At 36.4% G+C, this 19,628-nt stretch overlaps 1 protein-coding gene across 1 annotated transcript in view; it reads right to left on the bottom strand.

Annotated features, from left to right (window-relative positions):
- The window catches only part of LOC132128713 (A-kinase anchor protein 13-like), a 68,326-nt gene that overhangs the window by 30,017 nt on the left and 18,681 nt on the right, over positions 1-19,628 (bottom strand). The window contains exons 4-8 of the mRNA XM_059540188.1: positions 16,539-16,826; positions 15,263-15,446; positions 14,268-14,463; positions 11,099-12,854; positions 8,280-8,362 (exon numbers count right to left, since the gene is read on the bottom strand). Of these exons, the coding sequence (XP_059396171.1) occupies positions 8,280-8,362; positions 11,099-12,854; positions 14,268-14,463; positions 15,263-15,446; positions 16,539-16,826 (2,507 nt within the window). The remainder of the gene's footprint in view (positions 1-8,279; positions 8,363-11,098; positions 12,855-14,267; positions 14,464-15,262; positions 15,447-16,538; positions 16,827-19,628) is intronic.

Genomic DNA, 19,628 nt, shown 5'->3' with positions numbered 1-19,628 from the left:
TTTTCTAGATTCATTACATGTAAAGTTAAACATTTCAAAAGATTTTTTGTTTTAATTTTGATGATTATTGCTTACAGCTCATGAAAGTCAAAAATCCAGTATCTCAAAATGTTAGAATATTTCCTAAGATCAATTAAAAAAAAAGGATTTGCAAAACAGAAATGTTCAAGTCCTTTAAAGTATGTTCATTGCACTCAGTACTTGGTAGGGGCTCCTTAAGCACAAACTCCAGCATCAGTGAGGTGTGTGGCATTGAAGCGATCAGTCTGTGGCACTGCTGAGGCACTAATGAGCCTTCAGCTCGTCTGTATTGTTAAATCGACTATTTCTCTTTCTCTTAAAAATATCCCATAGAATCCATTTGTCCTTAGCCCAGGTGAGATGCTTCTGACAATGTTTCTGTTTCAGAAGTGGCTTGGTATCTCCTTTTTAAAAGACGGCCGATTGTGGTGACTCTTGATGCACTGACTTCAGCTTCAGTCCACTCCTTGTGAAGCTCTCAAAAGAAATTTTTTATTGGCTTGTTTGACAGTATTCTCAAACTTGCGGTCATCCCTGTTGCTTGTGCATCTTTTCCTACCCAATTTCTTCCTTCCAGTCAACTTTGCATTTAAAATGCTTTGATACAGCACTCTTTGAGCAGCCACCCCTTTCAGTAATGACCTTCTGTGACTTACTCTCTTGGTGGAGGGTGTCAATGATTGTTTTCAGTCTGCAGTCTTCCCCATTATTGTGGTTTCAAAGAACAAGAGAAACCCAGAATTTATACTGTAGGGCTGGTAATTTAATGACACTCAAATGTAAATATTCTAATATTTTGAGATATTGGATTTTTGACTTTTATGAGCTGTAAGCTCTAATGATCAAAATTAAAACTTTTTTTATAGTACTAGGTGAAACCGTTTTTGGCAAGCAAAGAGGTCAGACATTTTTTGTACTTGGTCACCAGGTTTGCACACATCTCAGGAGGGATTTTGGTTCACTCCTCTTTACAGATCCTCTATAAATCCTTATGGTTTCTTGGCTGTTGTTTGGCAACTCGAAGTTTCAGCTCCCTCCACAGATTTGATTGAGGTATAGAGACTGGCTAGGCCACTCCATGACCTTAATGTGCTTCTTCTTGATCTTGCACAGAGCTCCAGGTCAAGACTGATTGATGGTTGTTTAGTATTTCTTCCATTTCCGAATAATCGCTCCAAGAGTTCTCTCCTTCTCACCAAGCTTCTTGCTAATGGTCTTGTAGCCCATTCCAGCCTTGTGCAGATCTACAGTCTTGTCTAGATACAGATTGTGTGGACGGGTGTCTTATACACCTAACGAGCTGACATTAGGAGTAACTTCTTGAAGTGACAGGACTAATCTGTGTTCCTCATGGGCACATAACCAATCTGTGGGAGACAGAATTTTTGCTGGTTGGTAGGGGATCAAATACTTATTTCACTCACTAAAATGCAAATTTAATGTGTTTTATTTCTGGATTTTTTGGTTGGGATTCTGTCTCTATCCATTAAAATAAACCTACCATAAAAATTAGAGAACATTTGTTTCTTTGTAAGCGGGCAAAATTACAAAACCAGCAGGTGATCAAATAAATATTTTCCCCCCTGCATTTAAGAAAAATGTTATGTTTATATATTAAATATATTTATATATATTATAAAATATAATAATATAAATATATAAATGTATATTCATGTAAATGTTTTAAAATATATACAGTATTTTTTATTAATAAAATACAGTAAATTTGCAATTTAAAATAACTTTTCTATTTAAATATACTTCAAAATATAATTTATTGCTGTGACGCAAAGCTGAATTTTCAGTATCATAACTCCATTCTTAAATGTCACATGAATCTTCAGAAACCATTCTAAAATGCTGACTTGCATTTGTTCAATACTTTTATGGATATCAGGATAATTTATTTTATTTTTTTAATGAATGTAAAGTTCAAAAGAACATTATTTATAGAATAATTGCAACAATGTAAAAGTCTTGCAACTTTTGATCAATTTTATGCATCCTTGCTGGAAAAAAGTAATAATTTCTTCCTGACCTAGAACGTTTGACCTCTTATAGTGTTCTGCTGCATTTTAATGTAGTAAAACAAAACAAAAAACTTTATTTGTAACACATTAATACTGATTCAATGCAAAAGTTTGACTGAGCAGCAGACTACAAACATTTGAGTTGGATAGGCCAAAAAGACTCCAATATAGTACTGAATACTGAATACTGAAATATAGCATATTTAACCTATAACACTTCATTAGACAGGGACAAATATAAAATGCAATGCAATCACATTTAGTATGTACATTAGCATAGACTTCATTTCAAAAACCAACTCTGTGAATAAAAAACAAACCAGCTTGATCAGAGAGTAAACATTTGCATCTCTAACTGCCACAGAGCTATATGTAAACAAAAGCCACGGACATTTAAATATATAAAACAAAACCGACATGAGGCCGACAAAAATAAAGGTTCAATACTGGCATCTATGATTTTATGAAGAAACTTTCAAATCCATGGAATATAACCATATAAAAGTTTTTTTTTTTTTTTTGTGCTAAAGGGCTTGTTAGATTTAATAAACAGTTCTTATGAGAACTGTACACTAAAAGGTTCTTTGGGGAACCAAAAATGGTTGTTCTTGGGCATCACTGTTAAAATCCCATTTTAAATGTTTCTTTAGGAGAGTGCATGGGAGTGTATTTATCAATTTCCCATTATCTTCAGTTGACAATTCAAAATGCAATTTTCAAAGTCACTGAATACGTTTTATAACAAATGTGCAAAACATAATCAAAAAACAAAAAGCATGCATGCAGAGCTGCAGTGCAACAGTTAGAACAACACATTGAGCTGTGGTGCTCATTCCAGAAAATCAGGTTTTAGGGCACGTGATGTGTCTAGATCTCTCTTTTCCTGTCTTTCTCTTACCTATTTATCTATCTGTCTGTCTGTCTATCTGATAAAAAAAATTACATTAAACACAAATCCGCATGCTTGTCGACCACTATATTTTGTGATGCTCTAAAGAAGCTTAAAACCGCTCTCTATAACACAGGCACAAACCCTGAAATCTGCTCAGAGCCAAACATGGCCCAGTGTCCCTTTCCAGAATCTGGCACTGCTGCCGTTCTCACAGCATATTTGCGGCGCTAGGGGAGAAACCAACAGGGCAATGCCAGCAGACTCTGTAGAGCGCTGAGAGCATTCAGAAGTGTACCCAATAAAAACACATCTGGTTTGAAAATGCACAAACTGTGCACTGGCCCTCGATGCATACAGTGCGAACAAAAGCTGTAATAGAAAAGCAACTGCTTCAGGATAAAATTGATGGCACGATAAGATGATGTTAATCAGTTAGTGGGACAATTTGAATCTAATTTCTGTGCCTGACGTTGCTATGTTCCTACAGGACCATTTGTGTTTCCAAGATCTGTGCCTTAAAACTGCGCAAAGCTGAAAGCTCTTATATCTCTGGTTTGTGCTGATTGTAAAGATGGTGATTTTTAGTTGCAGTACAGCGCTATGAAGTCACTTGGCAGGCGGCCCGTTTCCATCATTCTCTCCAGGCTGAGAGCCAAAGGAAACCGTTAGGATTTGAGCAGCAGCTCCCAGACTGTCACCAAACTGAGACGCCCCTCGACTCCACATGCATGCGCAAACACACGCACACACTCATGCACAAACTCCATTTACAGTCAAAACATTATATCTGAGCTTTCCCAGAGGAATTTCTCCAATCCAACTGCCATCCAGTCTTCAGGAATCATTAAGAGCGGAAGGCTCTCAAAAACATCTAGAGAAATGCACTTAATGAAAAATGTACTAGGAACAGTCAATGGCACTTGCAAAGTATTTTACTTCTAAAATACACTACAGTTCAAAAGTTTGGGGTCAGAATTATTTTATTTTGAATAAATGAATACTTGTATGAATTAAACTGATTAAAAGTGTCATATAAGACTTTAAAAAAACATTCTACTTCAAATAAATGCTGCTTTTTATTTCCATTTTCCAAAGAATTCTGGGGGGGGGGGGGGTGTATCACAGTTTCCACAAAAATATTAAGCAGCACAACTGTTTTCAAATTGTATAATAATAATAATAGTTTCTTGCAAAGCAAATTAGTATATTAGAATGATTTCTGAAGGATCATGTGACACTGAAGACTGGAGTACAGTTACATAACAGAAATAAATTACATTTTAAAATATATTCAAATTGAATAAATTGAATATTTTAAATTGAAATAATGTTTCATAATATTACTGTATATATATTTTTTCAAATAAATGCAGCCTTTGAGAGCACAAGAGACTTCTTTAAAAACATGAAATTAATTTAACTTTTTATGAAGTTTGAGTGAAAAGCCATAATCAAAATGTTTATGTGGCGTGGTAGTTAATCCATCAGGAATTCATTTGACTGTAAAAATGGACAAAAATGTTGAAAAATAAAAGAGATTGATCACCTGAAAAGTTAGGTTAGGGTTATTTTTACAAAGCCAAGTATTGCACTTCTATAGAATAATGTGCAATGCTGAATCATTTACAATAAACCTATGAATTCTGTTTATATTGACTTCAAATGCACTGATTCAACTGTACTGAATCAAATGACTCAGTGACTCTATGACCACATGCATTCAAATTCAAAAGAGGAAAATGAGTCATGAATTGCCATGTGAGAGAACATCTGAAACACACAAAAGTTTAATGGCAATAACACTGAACACACAGTTCAATAGTTACTGAGAGCCTAAGGATTTGAGGTTTGGAAGAAATGACATCTGGGCTAATGACTGTTAAGACCGATCAAGCCACACGTCTTCTTCACTGTATGATCAATCTGGCAGATCAGCGCTTCAGGGTGTTTGTCAGTTGAACCACATTAAACAGTTGAGAACGAGCCGCACCTTGTGTGCTCACACATAAACACACACAGTTTTAAGTCTGGCATGATGTGTGAATGTCAGATGTCTCAAGCCAACAAAAGAACTATGAATCAACAAATAAGACACGACAGCAATTGGAAGCTCAGAAAAAGCCAGCTGACTGCAAACGCCATAGACACGACCATCATGTTTTTCTGGAACAGATGCTTTCTATGAACAGAAACTACTAATTAGCTGGGAAAAACACTACAAGTTGTCAATAATAATTGCATACATAGGAAATATCACAAATGAGATATCAATTGCGATCTGTTCTGAAACTGAGATATTATAAATGTCTCAAACTGTGTGACTGATAGCAAACTCTGCAATAAAACGTCCGAAATTTCAACATGAAACATTTTTCACCACAGACTTCCATCAATGTATCTGACAAGCGATGCTGTCCACATTCATTTTATAACACAAACGTCAAACTTAAACAAAAAGTTCAGACTTAAGTGAAGCATAACTGAGTTTTATAAAAATGTTTGTTAGAAATCATGCATATACACTTTTTTGAATAGCATAATTTTTTGCTATTTTATGCCACAAAAAACCTCCATCTATACTGTACAAGTACATGTATGCTGTTAAAGCTAAAATAAACTAAAAACTCAACTAAAACAGATATTTTAGGCCATTTTAAGATTCGCTAGTGATTTAAAACCTCATTTAAATACTACAGTTTATACTATATAAAATCATAATGCAACAGCACTGAATGTCAACATTTCAGATCTTCTTACCTTGATTAAAACTACATCCAGAGTTCTCTCTCCTTTGGCACACAAACTATACCTCCGCTTGTATCTCTCATACATCTTTCCAACACGCGTAAGAAGAAACTGTGACAATGAACAAAGCTTATTTCCCACATGAGGTCCTGACAGGCACAGTCTCCATGGCTCAAGCGTTTGGAAAAATGAGACGCTCCTAATCTTTCACATCTGTGTGAAGGGCCGGCCCCTTTCCCTTGCTCATCCCCCACTCTCTCTCTCTCTCTCTCTCTCTCTCTCTCACACACACACACACACACACACTCACACTCTCTTGCATATGCGAACAGTCTCTTTTCTTCTTTCTTTGCTCTATCCCACCCTGCTGGCTCTTTCTCACACATCTGCACATGGGTCATTCCTGCTATTAAGTATCTTTAATTAGTAAAAGTTGTCTTAACATTGGATCAGATATTATATTCATCATTTTTACACATGCAAACCATATTATCTGGTTCAAAATTAGTTGCACATGAATAAAAAAAATTCTTTACCATGTAGAATATTTGTTATCTAAATAAAAAACAAATATAAATTAACTAATAACTCGTCAAAACAACAAAACTACTAATATTTACATAAGAACTACAATGAAAACAGAAAATATATATCAAATACATTGTTTATAGATTTTGTTTTTATGTGCTCTTAGTGTTTTGTAACATACCTAAACTAACAAAAGCTAGTACCTTGATTAAATCATCCTCCAGGAAGTGACATCATTTGGAATGGAAAACAACAACACTATTATCTAATCTGTATTAGAAATGGTTTTGAGGAATTCTGTGGTATTAGTTTATTTCTGTCTAAAATATCCCCCAAAAATATCTAAATTAACAAGTTGACATGTTAACTTTAGCTATTTTTTTCCCCTCTTAAATGTCTTGGCATTGTGCAAACAATCAAGTTATATTTAAAGCGTCTTATCTTGACCAGAGCATTTTTCTGAGAGTCTGATACCCTTTTATAGAAATGCCTCCTTATTAGCATTTTTACAAAGTTTGAAAATCACTGCAGAACAAGAACACCTCACACAGTCGCTTTCCTTTCCCTGCATCTCTGTTCTCCTTCCTTCTCTGAGTTAAGTCCCTGCAGGAAAGCCTGTCTGGTGGGATACGCAGATAACAGCTCTGATGCCTCTCTGATGGACACCACCATTGAACCATCGTCAAAGCTTTTCAGTGTTTAGGGCACCATGTATACACACAATCACAAACACACCCTATTGCCCAGAGGAAACGAGGCCGAGCAACACCTACTAGTGATTTCTTCCATCTGCTCATGATCTCCAGAGGTTAAATAAGCAGAAACCGAGGCTCTGAGTGTTGCCAGGACAGGGCTGGTTAGAATTTGCCGGAAAAGGTCTGCAGCACTTGTGGTTCACATAAAAGGATAACCCCAGCCCCCATTCCCCTAAACGCTTGTAAAGAAGCCTGTGGATGAACAGCTGGCCCAGAGGTCACGACATTAAACTGTCAACGTCCAACAGGAGAATGGCTGATCTACCCAAACTACAGCTCTAAACACACAGTGCTGTGAAAAATCATTATGTAACTTGTTACATTGTGCCCTACTACGTAAATCAACTGCATTTTGTCAACTGCTTGTTTAAAAACAGTATATACACACACACACACACACACACGAGTACAGCACTTTAGAGTAAACCAACAAAACTGAAACCGATTTTTTTTTTATTGTCTCATGCTCACCAAAGGCTGCATTTATTTGCCTAAAATACAGTAAAATTTGTAATTTAAGTTTGTATTTTGTTAAATTACTTAATTTTTGTGACTTTTTTTTTTTACATTTATTTAAAATAGAAATATTTTGTAACATGACAAATGCATCCACAGTGAATAGCAGCATTAATTTCTTATCAAAAAGAGAAAACTTCTGAATGGAAGTGTATTCCTCCTATCTATTCTAGCACTGGCTCTACATGTACAAATATATATTACTGCTGGATATTCAGATGTTTTTAATAATTCTCAGATCTTTTCATAACTAGCAGGCCTAAAGATGAAAAGGAGGACCACATCTGTTATTGGTTATACACGGGCCCGACACCATGGGGACCCGACCGAAATGCTGCTGAGTTACGTTATGTTTTTAGGGGAAATATCGCCCCCATTTGGAGCTTGGTGCTCAGAATTATTTACTTCAAAGCAACTGTAAATATTACCCCCTCACTGAATATTCAGGATCTTGATGACAGGGATCATGAAAAAAAAAAAAATGAAAAAACTATTTTGGTGAAAAAGAGATTTGAAAATCACATTTGTCTTGTAAGGTTTGCAATTATCAATTTTTTTTAAATATATTACATGATCATGATCTGCAAGACTGAATCTTCACAGTCAAAACCATCCATCAGCATAAAACAAAGAAGTGACAGAAACAATAATAAATGACTGAAAGCTCTAGTTTTTTTGCAACATAATCATGGGATGTCATTCATGTCACAACAAACACCCACGGCGTATTTCTTAAGTGAAGTGCAGTAAATTAAGTTTATAGTCTCAAAACACTATATTTTTAGTACTTACCACTGGTGCGTCTTTTTTTTCTGTGATATCAGGCCACATTGTCTTCTGAGAGTCAGTCTGATCCTCCAAACTTGCATCTGACTCTGTGAGAGAACATACAATAACTTTAATCAGTCAGATATAAACAATCAAAAAGGTCAAAGAACAAACAGTGCAAATTTGTTAATGAAAATAAAGAAAAAAAAATTACTACTAATAACATAATAATATTTTTATTCCACTCAAGAATGGAATATCAAAGTCATTATAGAGTTATAGAGTAAAAAAACAGTACACAGAATCTTGTAGATTACAATCTGCAACTAGACGGATGTACTGCTACTTCCTCTACAGTCAAAAATCTGGGTGTTATATTAGACAGCAACTTGTCTTTTGAAAAACCATATTTCCCATGTTACAAAAACCGCATTCTTCCATCTATGAAACATTGCCAAGCTACGAAACATGTTATCTGTTTCTGATGCAGAAAAGCTAGTTCATGCATTCATGACCTCTAGACTGGACTATTGTAATGCACTTCTAGGTTGTTGTCCTGCTTCTTCAATAAACAAGCTACAGGTAATCCAAAATGCAGCAGCTAGAGTCCTTACCAGGTCAAGAAAATATGATCATAACCCAATTTTTACAGTCTCTGCACTGGCTACCTATTAATTTCCATATCAGTTACAAATTATCATTATTTACCTATAAGGCCCTAAATGGTTTAGCTCCTGCGTACCTAACTAGCCTTATGCCACGCTACAATCCATCAAGCTCCCTAAGGTCTCAAAACGCTTTTTCACATTTGGCTCCCAAACTCTGGAATAGCCTTCCTGATAACGTTCGGGGTTCAGACACACTCTCTCTGTTTAAATCTAGATTAAAAACGCATATCTTTCGCCAAGCATTCGAATAATGCATCTCTTAAATTGTGACTGCAGTTGCATCTGATCAAATGCGCATTTTTATTCTTTAGCTTGGGTTAAACTAATTAATTATACTTTGTTGGAACAGCAGCTACACTAATTATGTTTCTATTTGTCTCTCTGTTTTGCCAGGAATTACACAAGCTCCAGTCTGGATCCAGAACACCAAGAACAACAAGAGATGATGCCAACCCCTCAGAGGACCTCAGATGATGCTAACCCTGTATCAACAAAGAGAACTAACAAATATTGCTACAAGTATGACTGCATCATATAATAATTGCTGTTAATAATCTTCATCGTTTGGCTGACTACGTCTTGTATACATTTTTCTGAAAAATCCTGTCATATGCACACAAACTGACAGCACCACTTATAAGCTACTACTAAATATTGTAGAAACGTAATTTTCTGTAAAGTTGCTTTGTAATGATTTGTATCGTAAAAAGCGCTATACAAATAAACTTGAATTGAATTGAATTATTTATTAGATGATAAATTAACTAAAAAACATGTCCTGTACTGCAAAAGCATCAACCAAACAGGCATGTTTCTGGAAATGGTAAGTCTGGCCATTGTAGTTCAGTTACATAACTCCGCAAAGATAACAATACTCTTTAAAAACATGGGAGTACCAATGTACTTTTTCAGTCACTGAAAACGGAAGGTGAAAAAAATTCAGGAAATGGATGCTGACCTCGTCTTGTCCCAAAATTACATCACCTGTTGCTAAGCTACTTTTTGTTATGTACATAAATCATGATGAATACACCCTGTTCGCTCAGGCGTGTGCGTGTCAGAGACGCACAGGCTACTTTCAATTATTCTGTTGGATCAGAAAGGTATAATTACTTAATTTTGGTCTATGATGGAAGGCGGGTGCTCTTGAAGAGACTTGGAAAGCCTGTTATGCAATTACAGTGTAATATTTGATCAGTGATTAAATTAAACATGAATCTTGGCAAATGATTATTATTTTTTTTTTAGTTTCTCCTTGATTCAGACTTGCAAAATGTCATTTTTTTGAACCAAGAAAACTGTTGGAGTAAATAAATATTTGTGTCAACAAATGCATATAATACTATAGTTTTAGGGCTATAAGTCATGGTTTTAATATAATCTGATATGTGCTGCAACTTTTTTTCCAAAACAACCTGTATCATGCAATTCACATTAAGCATGCAAAACATGCGCAAAATTCACATCTTTTAGCTTTGAGAGGTACGTGATCTTCTCAAAGGTAAGTTTATTTGTTAATCACTTTATCCAATTTTGTATAGTTTTGGCATTTATAATAAATGTTTATAAGGAATACCACTGTAATTTATGATGGTCTATGTACTTTTCATTTCTGTTCTGCTCTGAATACCAATAAATTTTAAAGTTTTGTTGTGCAGTGACTGGAGTTTTAATACATATATAAGAGCCCGACGGATATATTGTTTTGCCAATATTACCGGCCGATATGAGCCTGTCACCGATATATCAGTATCAGCAAATATGCAGCCGATATTATTATTATTTTTTACATAACATATAATGCAGATAAAATGCTTGAAATGGTGTCATTAGTTTGTCCAGCAGAGTTGGGTTAGGGTTAATTTTATTAATAAACTTAAACTTTACTGTTCAGTGCACTGATGTCAGACTCATTTTGGATAATAAAGTTTGTTAAATTGTTAAATGCCCTGTCTCCATTTCATATCTCTGTCACTTCACCATAAGTGTTTGATCACCACATTGGAATAATCATTGAAAAAAAATGTTTATGTATATATATGCTGTTTATGTATATGCTGTATTCTATATATATATAGTACCAGTCAAATGTTTGGACACTCGAATTATCAGGTGCAGCTTTTTTTTTTTCAGAAAACAGTTCAAATATTTTACACTTTTTATTGGTCAACTCACCCTTCAGTAGGCCGTCTTCACCCATTGGTTGTACAGCTTCCTGTGCTGTAGCTTCTATCTCTTGAGACAAAGGATCTAAGCTTGCTTGGGCTTGCTCAGGACATACAGAAGAAACTATAACGTCTTCCTCAGCAAGAGCATTTGGGACATGTAAGGCACCATCTACATGGTCAGTGTGGACCAAAACACCTAACAGATCTTCTGCATTGACTGTCAGGCATTCCTCAGAGATTCCAAACTCATTTGACTGGGCTAATATGTCCAAGGGATCCAACAAGACACGCTGATCTCCTGATTCATCTGTGTTTTCAAAAGCTACAGCCGCATCCTCTTCTGAAAGGTCTACTGCTGCCGTGCCCCACATGACCTCACTGTTTGAGGTCATATCCTGTCTGGGATCCTGAGAGGAGTCATCTGGGAGATTCACTTTCTCCATATCTGCGGAAATTGCTGACTCAAGAACTTCCTCCTCTGATGCCTGAGCTTCCCAAACAGGTTGGTTCTTCTGGTTCCCCTGAACCTTCTCCATCCTCTCAAAACTAGAACCTAAAAGAACCTCTAGATCTTCTAAGGTGTCCTCACTAGTTGCTGTGGTTGATCCAGATTCTGGACTAAGCTCAGTTTGTAAGACGCTGGAAGAACTTCGTTTCTGTCCATCAAACTCACTTTCTTCAATTGAAGGAATTGTCTTTTCTACAGGCAACAGAACTCGATTTACTTCATGCATGTGTAAAATGCTATCATCTTCAGCAACCATAGTCCTTGAGGTTGTATCACTAAGTTGGTTGCCATCTGTTTCAAAGTATGGCATTTCTAGACTCTCCTGAAACTCCTCATCAGTGTCTTCTTGACCACAGATTCCTGAAGAATCAAGATCTCGCCTACCTTTCACACTACACGTGATCTTCTCACAAATGCCTTCCTCAAGTTGGGTTACTGTGTCATCTGTTTTATCACAAACATCTTCACAAGCATGCACCAAATTTTGTTGCGAGCAATCTAGACGTGTATCTCCATCAGGATTTAGATCCAGTGGCTTCTTGCTTTCTTCTCGAACCTCCTCTGGATCTATGAAATCTCCGCACTCATCCTCTTCTTGATCATCAGTCTCTGCACCCTGAGAACAAGATTCAACATCCGAGCTCTCCGGTGTGTCCAAAGACTGAGTGATTCCCATATCTCCTGCCTCAACGAACGAGCTCCGTTCAGATGGCTCCTTCTCCTCCAAAAACTTGTGTCCTTTTTCCTGATTTTCCTCTTCAGGTCCCTCAGCAAAAAACGGGGTTTCACAGATTAAGTCATCTGCTTTATCAGCTTCCTCTTTCTGTTGTCCGCAGGAAGAGGTTCTGTTGACTATGCTCTCAGAACAGCTCTGCAAACCATCACTATTATCTCCAACATCACCGGTACTAACTATACCAGTATTTGAATACTTCTCTTGCTCTTTGCAATCAGTCTCACTGTTTTCACAAGCACACGCCCGCTGATCTGCGCTATTACCATTGTGTGGGAGAGCCGGGTCAGTTTCACAGCTGAGCGAGGGACCTCCTTCACCCTCCCTGATTTGAGAAGGATCAAGGCGGTCATTACATTCTCCTTTGTTTTCCTCTGTGCTAAAATGAGCGAGCCCTTGTTCTCTCGTCTTTAGGGAGTCAATCGGTGCCTCTTCACAACCACAATCTCTGGTCTCCAGGCCGTCATCACATTCTTGGGCAATGTGTGGAGAGTCTGAGCTCTGCTGAAAGGCAACTCCTCCCTGAACATGAACACAGAACAACAGCTTAAAGTTGTCTCCCCTTCAAGCAATTCTCTAACTCTACAGTTATGTCAATGCAATGAATAGCAGATCTACAGCTGTTATGGTGGAGGTTGAAATCTGAGGGATATTTCTTGGCAAACAAGTTCCCTTCTGTTGACTGCATAATAGTATGTATTCATTTAGCAGACTTGCAAAGAGAAGACAACAAAGTGATTCATCCTAAAGTGGCTGTAACATGAGATGAAAAGTACAATGTCTTAAGCTGTTTAGAGAAATGTATATATATATATATATATATATATATATATATATATATATATATATATATATATATATATATACAGTATATACATGCACAAACATAATACACATATACATGTAGTATATGTGTGTGTGTATATAAATAAAATGAAATATTGTATGGGTACTGTATATGTATGTGTGTGAGTGTGTGTATAAAACTAAATATTTCGGAATGTTAAATATTTATAAATATTTTAGTATGATAAATATATTTTAAAAATCATATTATTGTGATATGATATTGCATACACTACCATTCAATAGTAATTAGTAAGTACAACATTTTAAAGAAATTAATACTTTTATTCAGCAAGGCCACATCAAAATGATCAAAAGTTACAGTAAAGATGCTTATGATGTTACAAGAGTGTGAATTTCTGTTTTCATCAAAGAATAATGACAAAAATACATTAAGGTGTTCCCTAAAATATGAAGCAGAAAATATGATATTTAATATTTGAAAGCATGATGATAAGAATAATTTCTTAAGAATAAGAAATGTTTCATAAGAGCACTATTAGGATACTAAAATGATTTCTAAAGGATCATGTGACACTAAAAACTGCTGAATAAACTGGAAAATAAAAACATTATTTCTCTTCAGAATTGCAGCCATCTGCAAACTGAAAATTGGCACATTATCACCATTATTCTCTCATAGGTTGCATCTATTGAAATGAGACGTACGTATGTGTGTGTGTGTATGTATATATATAATATAATATTATATATAATATATATATAATATATATATATATATATAATATATATATATATATATATATATATATATATATATATATATATATATATATATATAATATTTTTATTTATTTTTATTGTATATTTGATCACTTGAAATTACAGATTTAAACACATGGTTAAAACTAATGTTTCCCTTATAGTATGCCTTTATCAATATATTATTATTATCATTATTCTTCATATGTTTACACATGATGTCCTCGTCATGCTGAATAACTCAACTCCGGAGAGGCTCAGACAAAAAAAAAAAAAAAAAAAAAGGACAATGAGCAAGAGACACAGTTAAACAGGTAACAAAAAAAGAAAGTTTTCTCCACATTTGGACAAACACACCTGACTCACCTTCTCTTGACAATGGCTAAGGATTAGTCTGTACAGTTCCAGGATGTCGACCTGTAGGTTGGGTGTTACGCCGCCCGGCTGGGTGCCCACAGATAGGGTGTAGGTGTTCAGAGAGGGGTGGTGCCACACCACACGACTGCCCGAGGAGGAGAGCTGTCTGAGCGTCTCAACTTCAATGTCTGTGTGTAAACTCTCCCTAAATCAAAACAAGCCATCCAATGAACAGGAGATGCTCAAACTGTTCCAGCTTTAAACAAAATAACACCCTGCTGTCATCAAGACACTCAATTAACTGTAATTAAAGTTCTTATGGATGTACTGATTTGTTTTATATGTTCAAGAGGCAGTGGAGAATGATCCAAATGTACGAATGGAATTATAATGCAGCTCAATGCATATTTTCTACCCTTTTGCCAACTCGAGAGTGTTAATAATCAGAGGTAATGGTTCAAATCTGGGCCTAGAGAATAGACTAATACTGGGTAGAGTGATTGTCATCAAAGGAAAGCAACTGTCACTGCTGTCTGAAGCAGCATGCAGCAGATGAAAGAATAATACACAAATAGATCGCTTTAATGTCTGAGCAATGAGATTAAATAGAGCTAATGGAGACTTCCTGCTTCTCAGATGTTTCTTGTGTGGAAAACACGCACTAATAATGTTTCTCAATTCGATTTTAAGATGATTTTAAAAGTCTCGAACAATACAATAGTGGCCAAAATTATTAGAACACTAGTATTTTGACAGTTAAGTCAGTTATTTCTTTCTTTTGCTGTGATATAAGTTTACATTTCCAAACAGTTAATTTGCCATTAATTGTGATAATTCAGTGAGATCTCTGTTTGCACAACAGCCAGTGCTGCACACAGAGATCTGGAATGACATGACAAAACAGAACAGAACAAACTGAGACAGACTCAATCCAGAAGAACCGTGACAATGTGAGATCTGTGTTGATGTGAATAAGAGTCTGTGTATGAAAGCGCATCACTCACCGGCTGAAGAGCTCCAGCAGAGCCGTATGTCCTCGACTCTGGGCGATGACTACTGGTGTGGAGCCCTGTTTATTACACAAGCTGAGGGTCTCTCGGGCCCCTGGCTGCTTGAGGAGAAATCTGGCCACTTTGAGGAGACCGCGACGGGCTGCGAAGTGAAGGAGGGTCTCTTGAGGTTCCAGCCCTGAAAGAGAGAAATGAGAGTGTTCAATCAGAGTATTTATCAATTTATTGCATCATTGCTGAACAAAAGTATCAATTTAAAAAAAAAGTTTTTTTATAAAATAATAAAATAAACTTACTGACCCAACACCTACAACCGGTAGTGTGTATGTACAGTATGTGTGTATGAATATTTTTCTCAATATGTCCTTGTATTTGGACATTGCATAACAAAATATCACACCAGGTTAGATGCGTTTTTTGTTTTTGTTTTTGTTTTTTTTTATAAAGAGCAAAAGCACATTTTTCTAACATAATAATTCACCACACACATTTGAACAAGAACCAGACCAAAAATAATGTAAATAAAATAAATATTTGAAAAGACTGGCCTCCTGTAATTAACGCTACACTGTAACTGACCTGTCAACCGTCACATGACCATTATGAACTCAAAGGAACTGCTCTGATTACTTGGAACCTGATCTGCAATGTCATTTAAGGAAGTTTATTTGGCTGCAGGTACGAGCTCTGGAATATCATCCAGTACATTCTCTTCTAAACAAATGATTCCCAAAAAAAGATTGAAAAAAAAAGAGAAAAAGCAGTCACAGGCCAAGAATAACGTGAGATCGCTACACAAAAATATTATTAGCTCTCCAAAAGCAGTTCATATTTTTACATTACAATACATAAGATATTAATTAAAATTTGGCTGTAAATTATATTATTATTATATTATTATTCATTTTTGTAGAGAATGTTAGAAATAAATAAATAAAGCACGATCCTGATGACATAATGCTATAACGCCCCCTAAAGGATCTACCACAGCATAACTACCCTTGATAAAATACACCAGTTTATATAAAGTCCTATTGAACAATTCAAAGAGATATGAAACATCTCATCATTGTGTCAAACAGATATTTTAATAAAGTAGATGTACTTAAATTCTGAAATCAAATGGACCACATTAAAGAGCAACTACAGGAGAACAGCCGGGTGTTGCACATAATGCAACAGACGATTACTACAACAACCCTATTTGAACCCACAACCTTTTGATTTCCAGCCCAGATCTAAGCGCTAGCTTCCACCGAGCTACACTCACGTGTGCTATTCCCCAGCAGGCTCCAGCCAGGGGGTAGCGTGATATGTTTGAGGGCCAGGGTAAGACTCTGGTCCAGCTTTTCGCACTCCTGCAGAGGGATCTGATGTTCATCTAGTAGCAGAGCCTCCTCCAGCAGATTTTTCTGCCCCACTGCGCTCACCAGGAACTGGGCCATGTCGAAGGCCAGGTCCTGCACGAAGTGTAGGTGCTCAGTAGCCAGAGTAAGAATGTTACCATCCGGTCCTGCTGAGCACAGGGTGACCAGCACCGACTCACAGCAGTTATGAGCTGCACAGAGAAGAAAAGACAATGACAGCAGTCAAACACATTCAAAACGGTAAATAATGCTGATGACTTATGTCACAAGGAAATGGGGGGGGGGGGCTGTGCTTTGCTATAAAATGAAAATATAAATATTCAATGAAAAAAATACACAATTTAATAATTTAATTAAAATAACATGGGGGGGGGGGGTACATGATATGATGTAACTTCTATTTCCAAAAGAAATATTTGGGCAATGTCCCATTAACAAACTTTACAGCAGAGAGATGCAAGAACAGGATACCAGTTTTAGAAATACTTAAGCTAAATAATGTCAAATATTTCAGAGTGAAACAGAATGTTAATCAAGAAATAATGTAAACTTAAATACAAAAAGTGATTAAATATCGCAACGTTACTGGTTATTGTAATTTTCCTCTATAATTTAAAAAGAAAATAATGATTTTGAGTCGTGTGGATTATTGTGATGTTTTTATCAGGCATTTTGAAACTGATTCTGACGGCACCCATTCACTGCAGCGGATCCATTTGGACTGAGCAAGTGGTGTAATGCAACATTTCTGATGAAGAAACAAACTCATCTACATTTTGGATGGCCTAAGAGTGAGTAAAACTGCAGAAAATGTTCATTCTTTTGTGAACGACTCCTGGTATAATTAAGTAAAAGTTCCATTTTCAATGCAAAAGTCATTTATAAACACAAAAACTAGTTTCACAAGTGCCAAACATGGTCTCTCCCTATAATCTCCCTCCATCAGAGGATCATCCCCATCACTAACTGCTGAGGCATTATGACTGAACATAATGACTGAAACACAAGACTTAAGCATTGCTGCGATCCACGTCATTCATTCATGCTGACTTAACATCTCCATAGAGAGCGGGTTCGCTTCAGTGACCAAACAGCCCTAAATAAACACTCATATCACTCGAACAATAAGATAAGAAAAGACTTATGCATATAGATATGCCTAAAAACAAGCCACAGAAATAGGAGATCAATTTCTCCATTGAACTCTCTCTATGGGACTGAGCTACACCGTGTTTATTCGGACTCAATCCAGCTGAGTCCTTAATGGGATCACCAAGCAAACAGATTTTGTTGACAGGAACAAGGGCTGCCATCTCTGTTAGGCCGAAGACAAACACTGTCCACAATGAGGACTTGCATGAGGGTTTATTCATATAACATGATATTTGATAGAAACCTATAGCTTAAAACACAGGTTATGTACATGAGCTAAATGTGTAAACTGTACAGAGTGCTCATTTTTCTCTGTCAAAAGTCATTTCTTAAAAAAAAGGACAGAGGGCAGCATGTTCACCCAATTCATCTTCCCCCAACTGAGTAAACAAAAAAGTCAAAAAGTCCCTAAATACACAGTCAGAAGAACATGGACAGTTAAACATTCGTCACAGTGAATAACCACATTCCTCAACTTCGATATATGTGAAGTTAATGTGAAACTTAATTTCTCAATCCATATGAAATGTGGTGAGTGTCATTTTTTTGTCATATTTTAATGCTAAAACACTTTATCTTGTCCCTGTTCATGCAGAGAAAACTAGAAGTAATTTATAGCTTGATTTTTTTTTTGTAAAGTGTTTTTAAAATATTGACCCATCACCCGTACTGCAAGTAGAGATGCACAATATATCATATCAATTATGGGCCGATGTCTGCTTTTTTTTAACAGTATCAGCTGATATTGGATATTTAAAATATTTTATTTTAAGCTCATTCATTTATCACTAAATTAAAATGATAGCCAAAATAAAAAGATTTAAAGATTTTTAAAAACTTTTTATAGCACTTCGATATTGAAGCACAAACCTCTTGAAGACCAATTTCACTTTAAAAATGCATGTTGGCGTGTCGTGCAACATGCAAGTATTGAATCCAAGTTTTTTATATATATATATATATATATATATGTGCTTAATATTTAATAATAATAATAAAAAACATACTCGGTTACTAACGTAACCTCGGTTCCCTGAAATTCCTGGAACGAGTACTGCGTCAAAGACGCTCATGGGAAAAACTCCTTTTTTCTCCTAAACTGAAGCCTTATTCAATCACGCAGTGAAACTGCACGGCCATTGGTTCGTGCAGTGTTATTAAAACAAACCAATGGGTAGGCAGCGGTGCTGCACGAACCTATGGCAGCGAAGTACGTTCCCTTTCAATACTTCACTCGTACTCATGGGAACCCAGTTCAATCACGCCATGCTAAGAAGGGGGGGCGACCAACGCAATCATACTTGATCTGTGATACCAAGATTTGACATTAACAACTAGGAGCAGAATAAGATCAATGAGGTTACGTCTGGCCTAGCCTGATCATCCCGTGTTCGTATCGCCTCAGTACCAAAGGGACCGAGTGCATACGAGCAGAGTTTGAGTCTTGGGCAAAGAATGGCCAAGAGCATGCAAATTAGGAACAAAAAGGTGACCTTTACACAGAAAGTACCCTAGCATGAAGTGCCGGGATGTCTAGATTATAAAATCTAGCAAATGTGGAGGGTGAGTTCCAACCAGCCGCCACACAAATTTTTGCGATAGTCACACCACTAGACCATACCCAGGATGAAGACACTGCTCTCGTCGAATGGGCTCTTACTCCAATTGGGCTTTGCAGGCCCAAAGAAGAGTAGGCTAGCTGGATTGCATCCACAATCCACTTCGAAAGCCTTTGCTTTGAGACAGGTAACCTTCTGGCGCGGTTTCCAAAGCATATGAAGAGCTGCTCTGATCGCCTTGTCGGTGCAGAACGCTCCATGTAGACTTTTAGTGCCCTCACT

This window comes from Carassius carassius, chromosome 3 (assembly GCF_963082965.1).
Source record: "Carassius carassius chromosome 3, fCarCar2.1, whole genome shotgun sequence".
Classification (NCBI taxonomy): Eukaryota; Metazoa; Chordata; class Actinopteri; order Cypriniformes; family Cyprinidae; genus Carassius; species Carassius carassius.
Note: the sequence above shows the minus strand (reverse complement) of the source record. Positions and strands in the feature narration are given on the sequence as shown.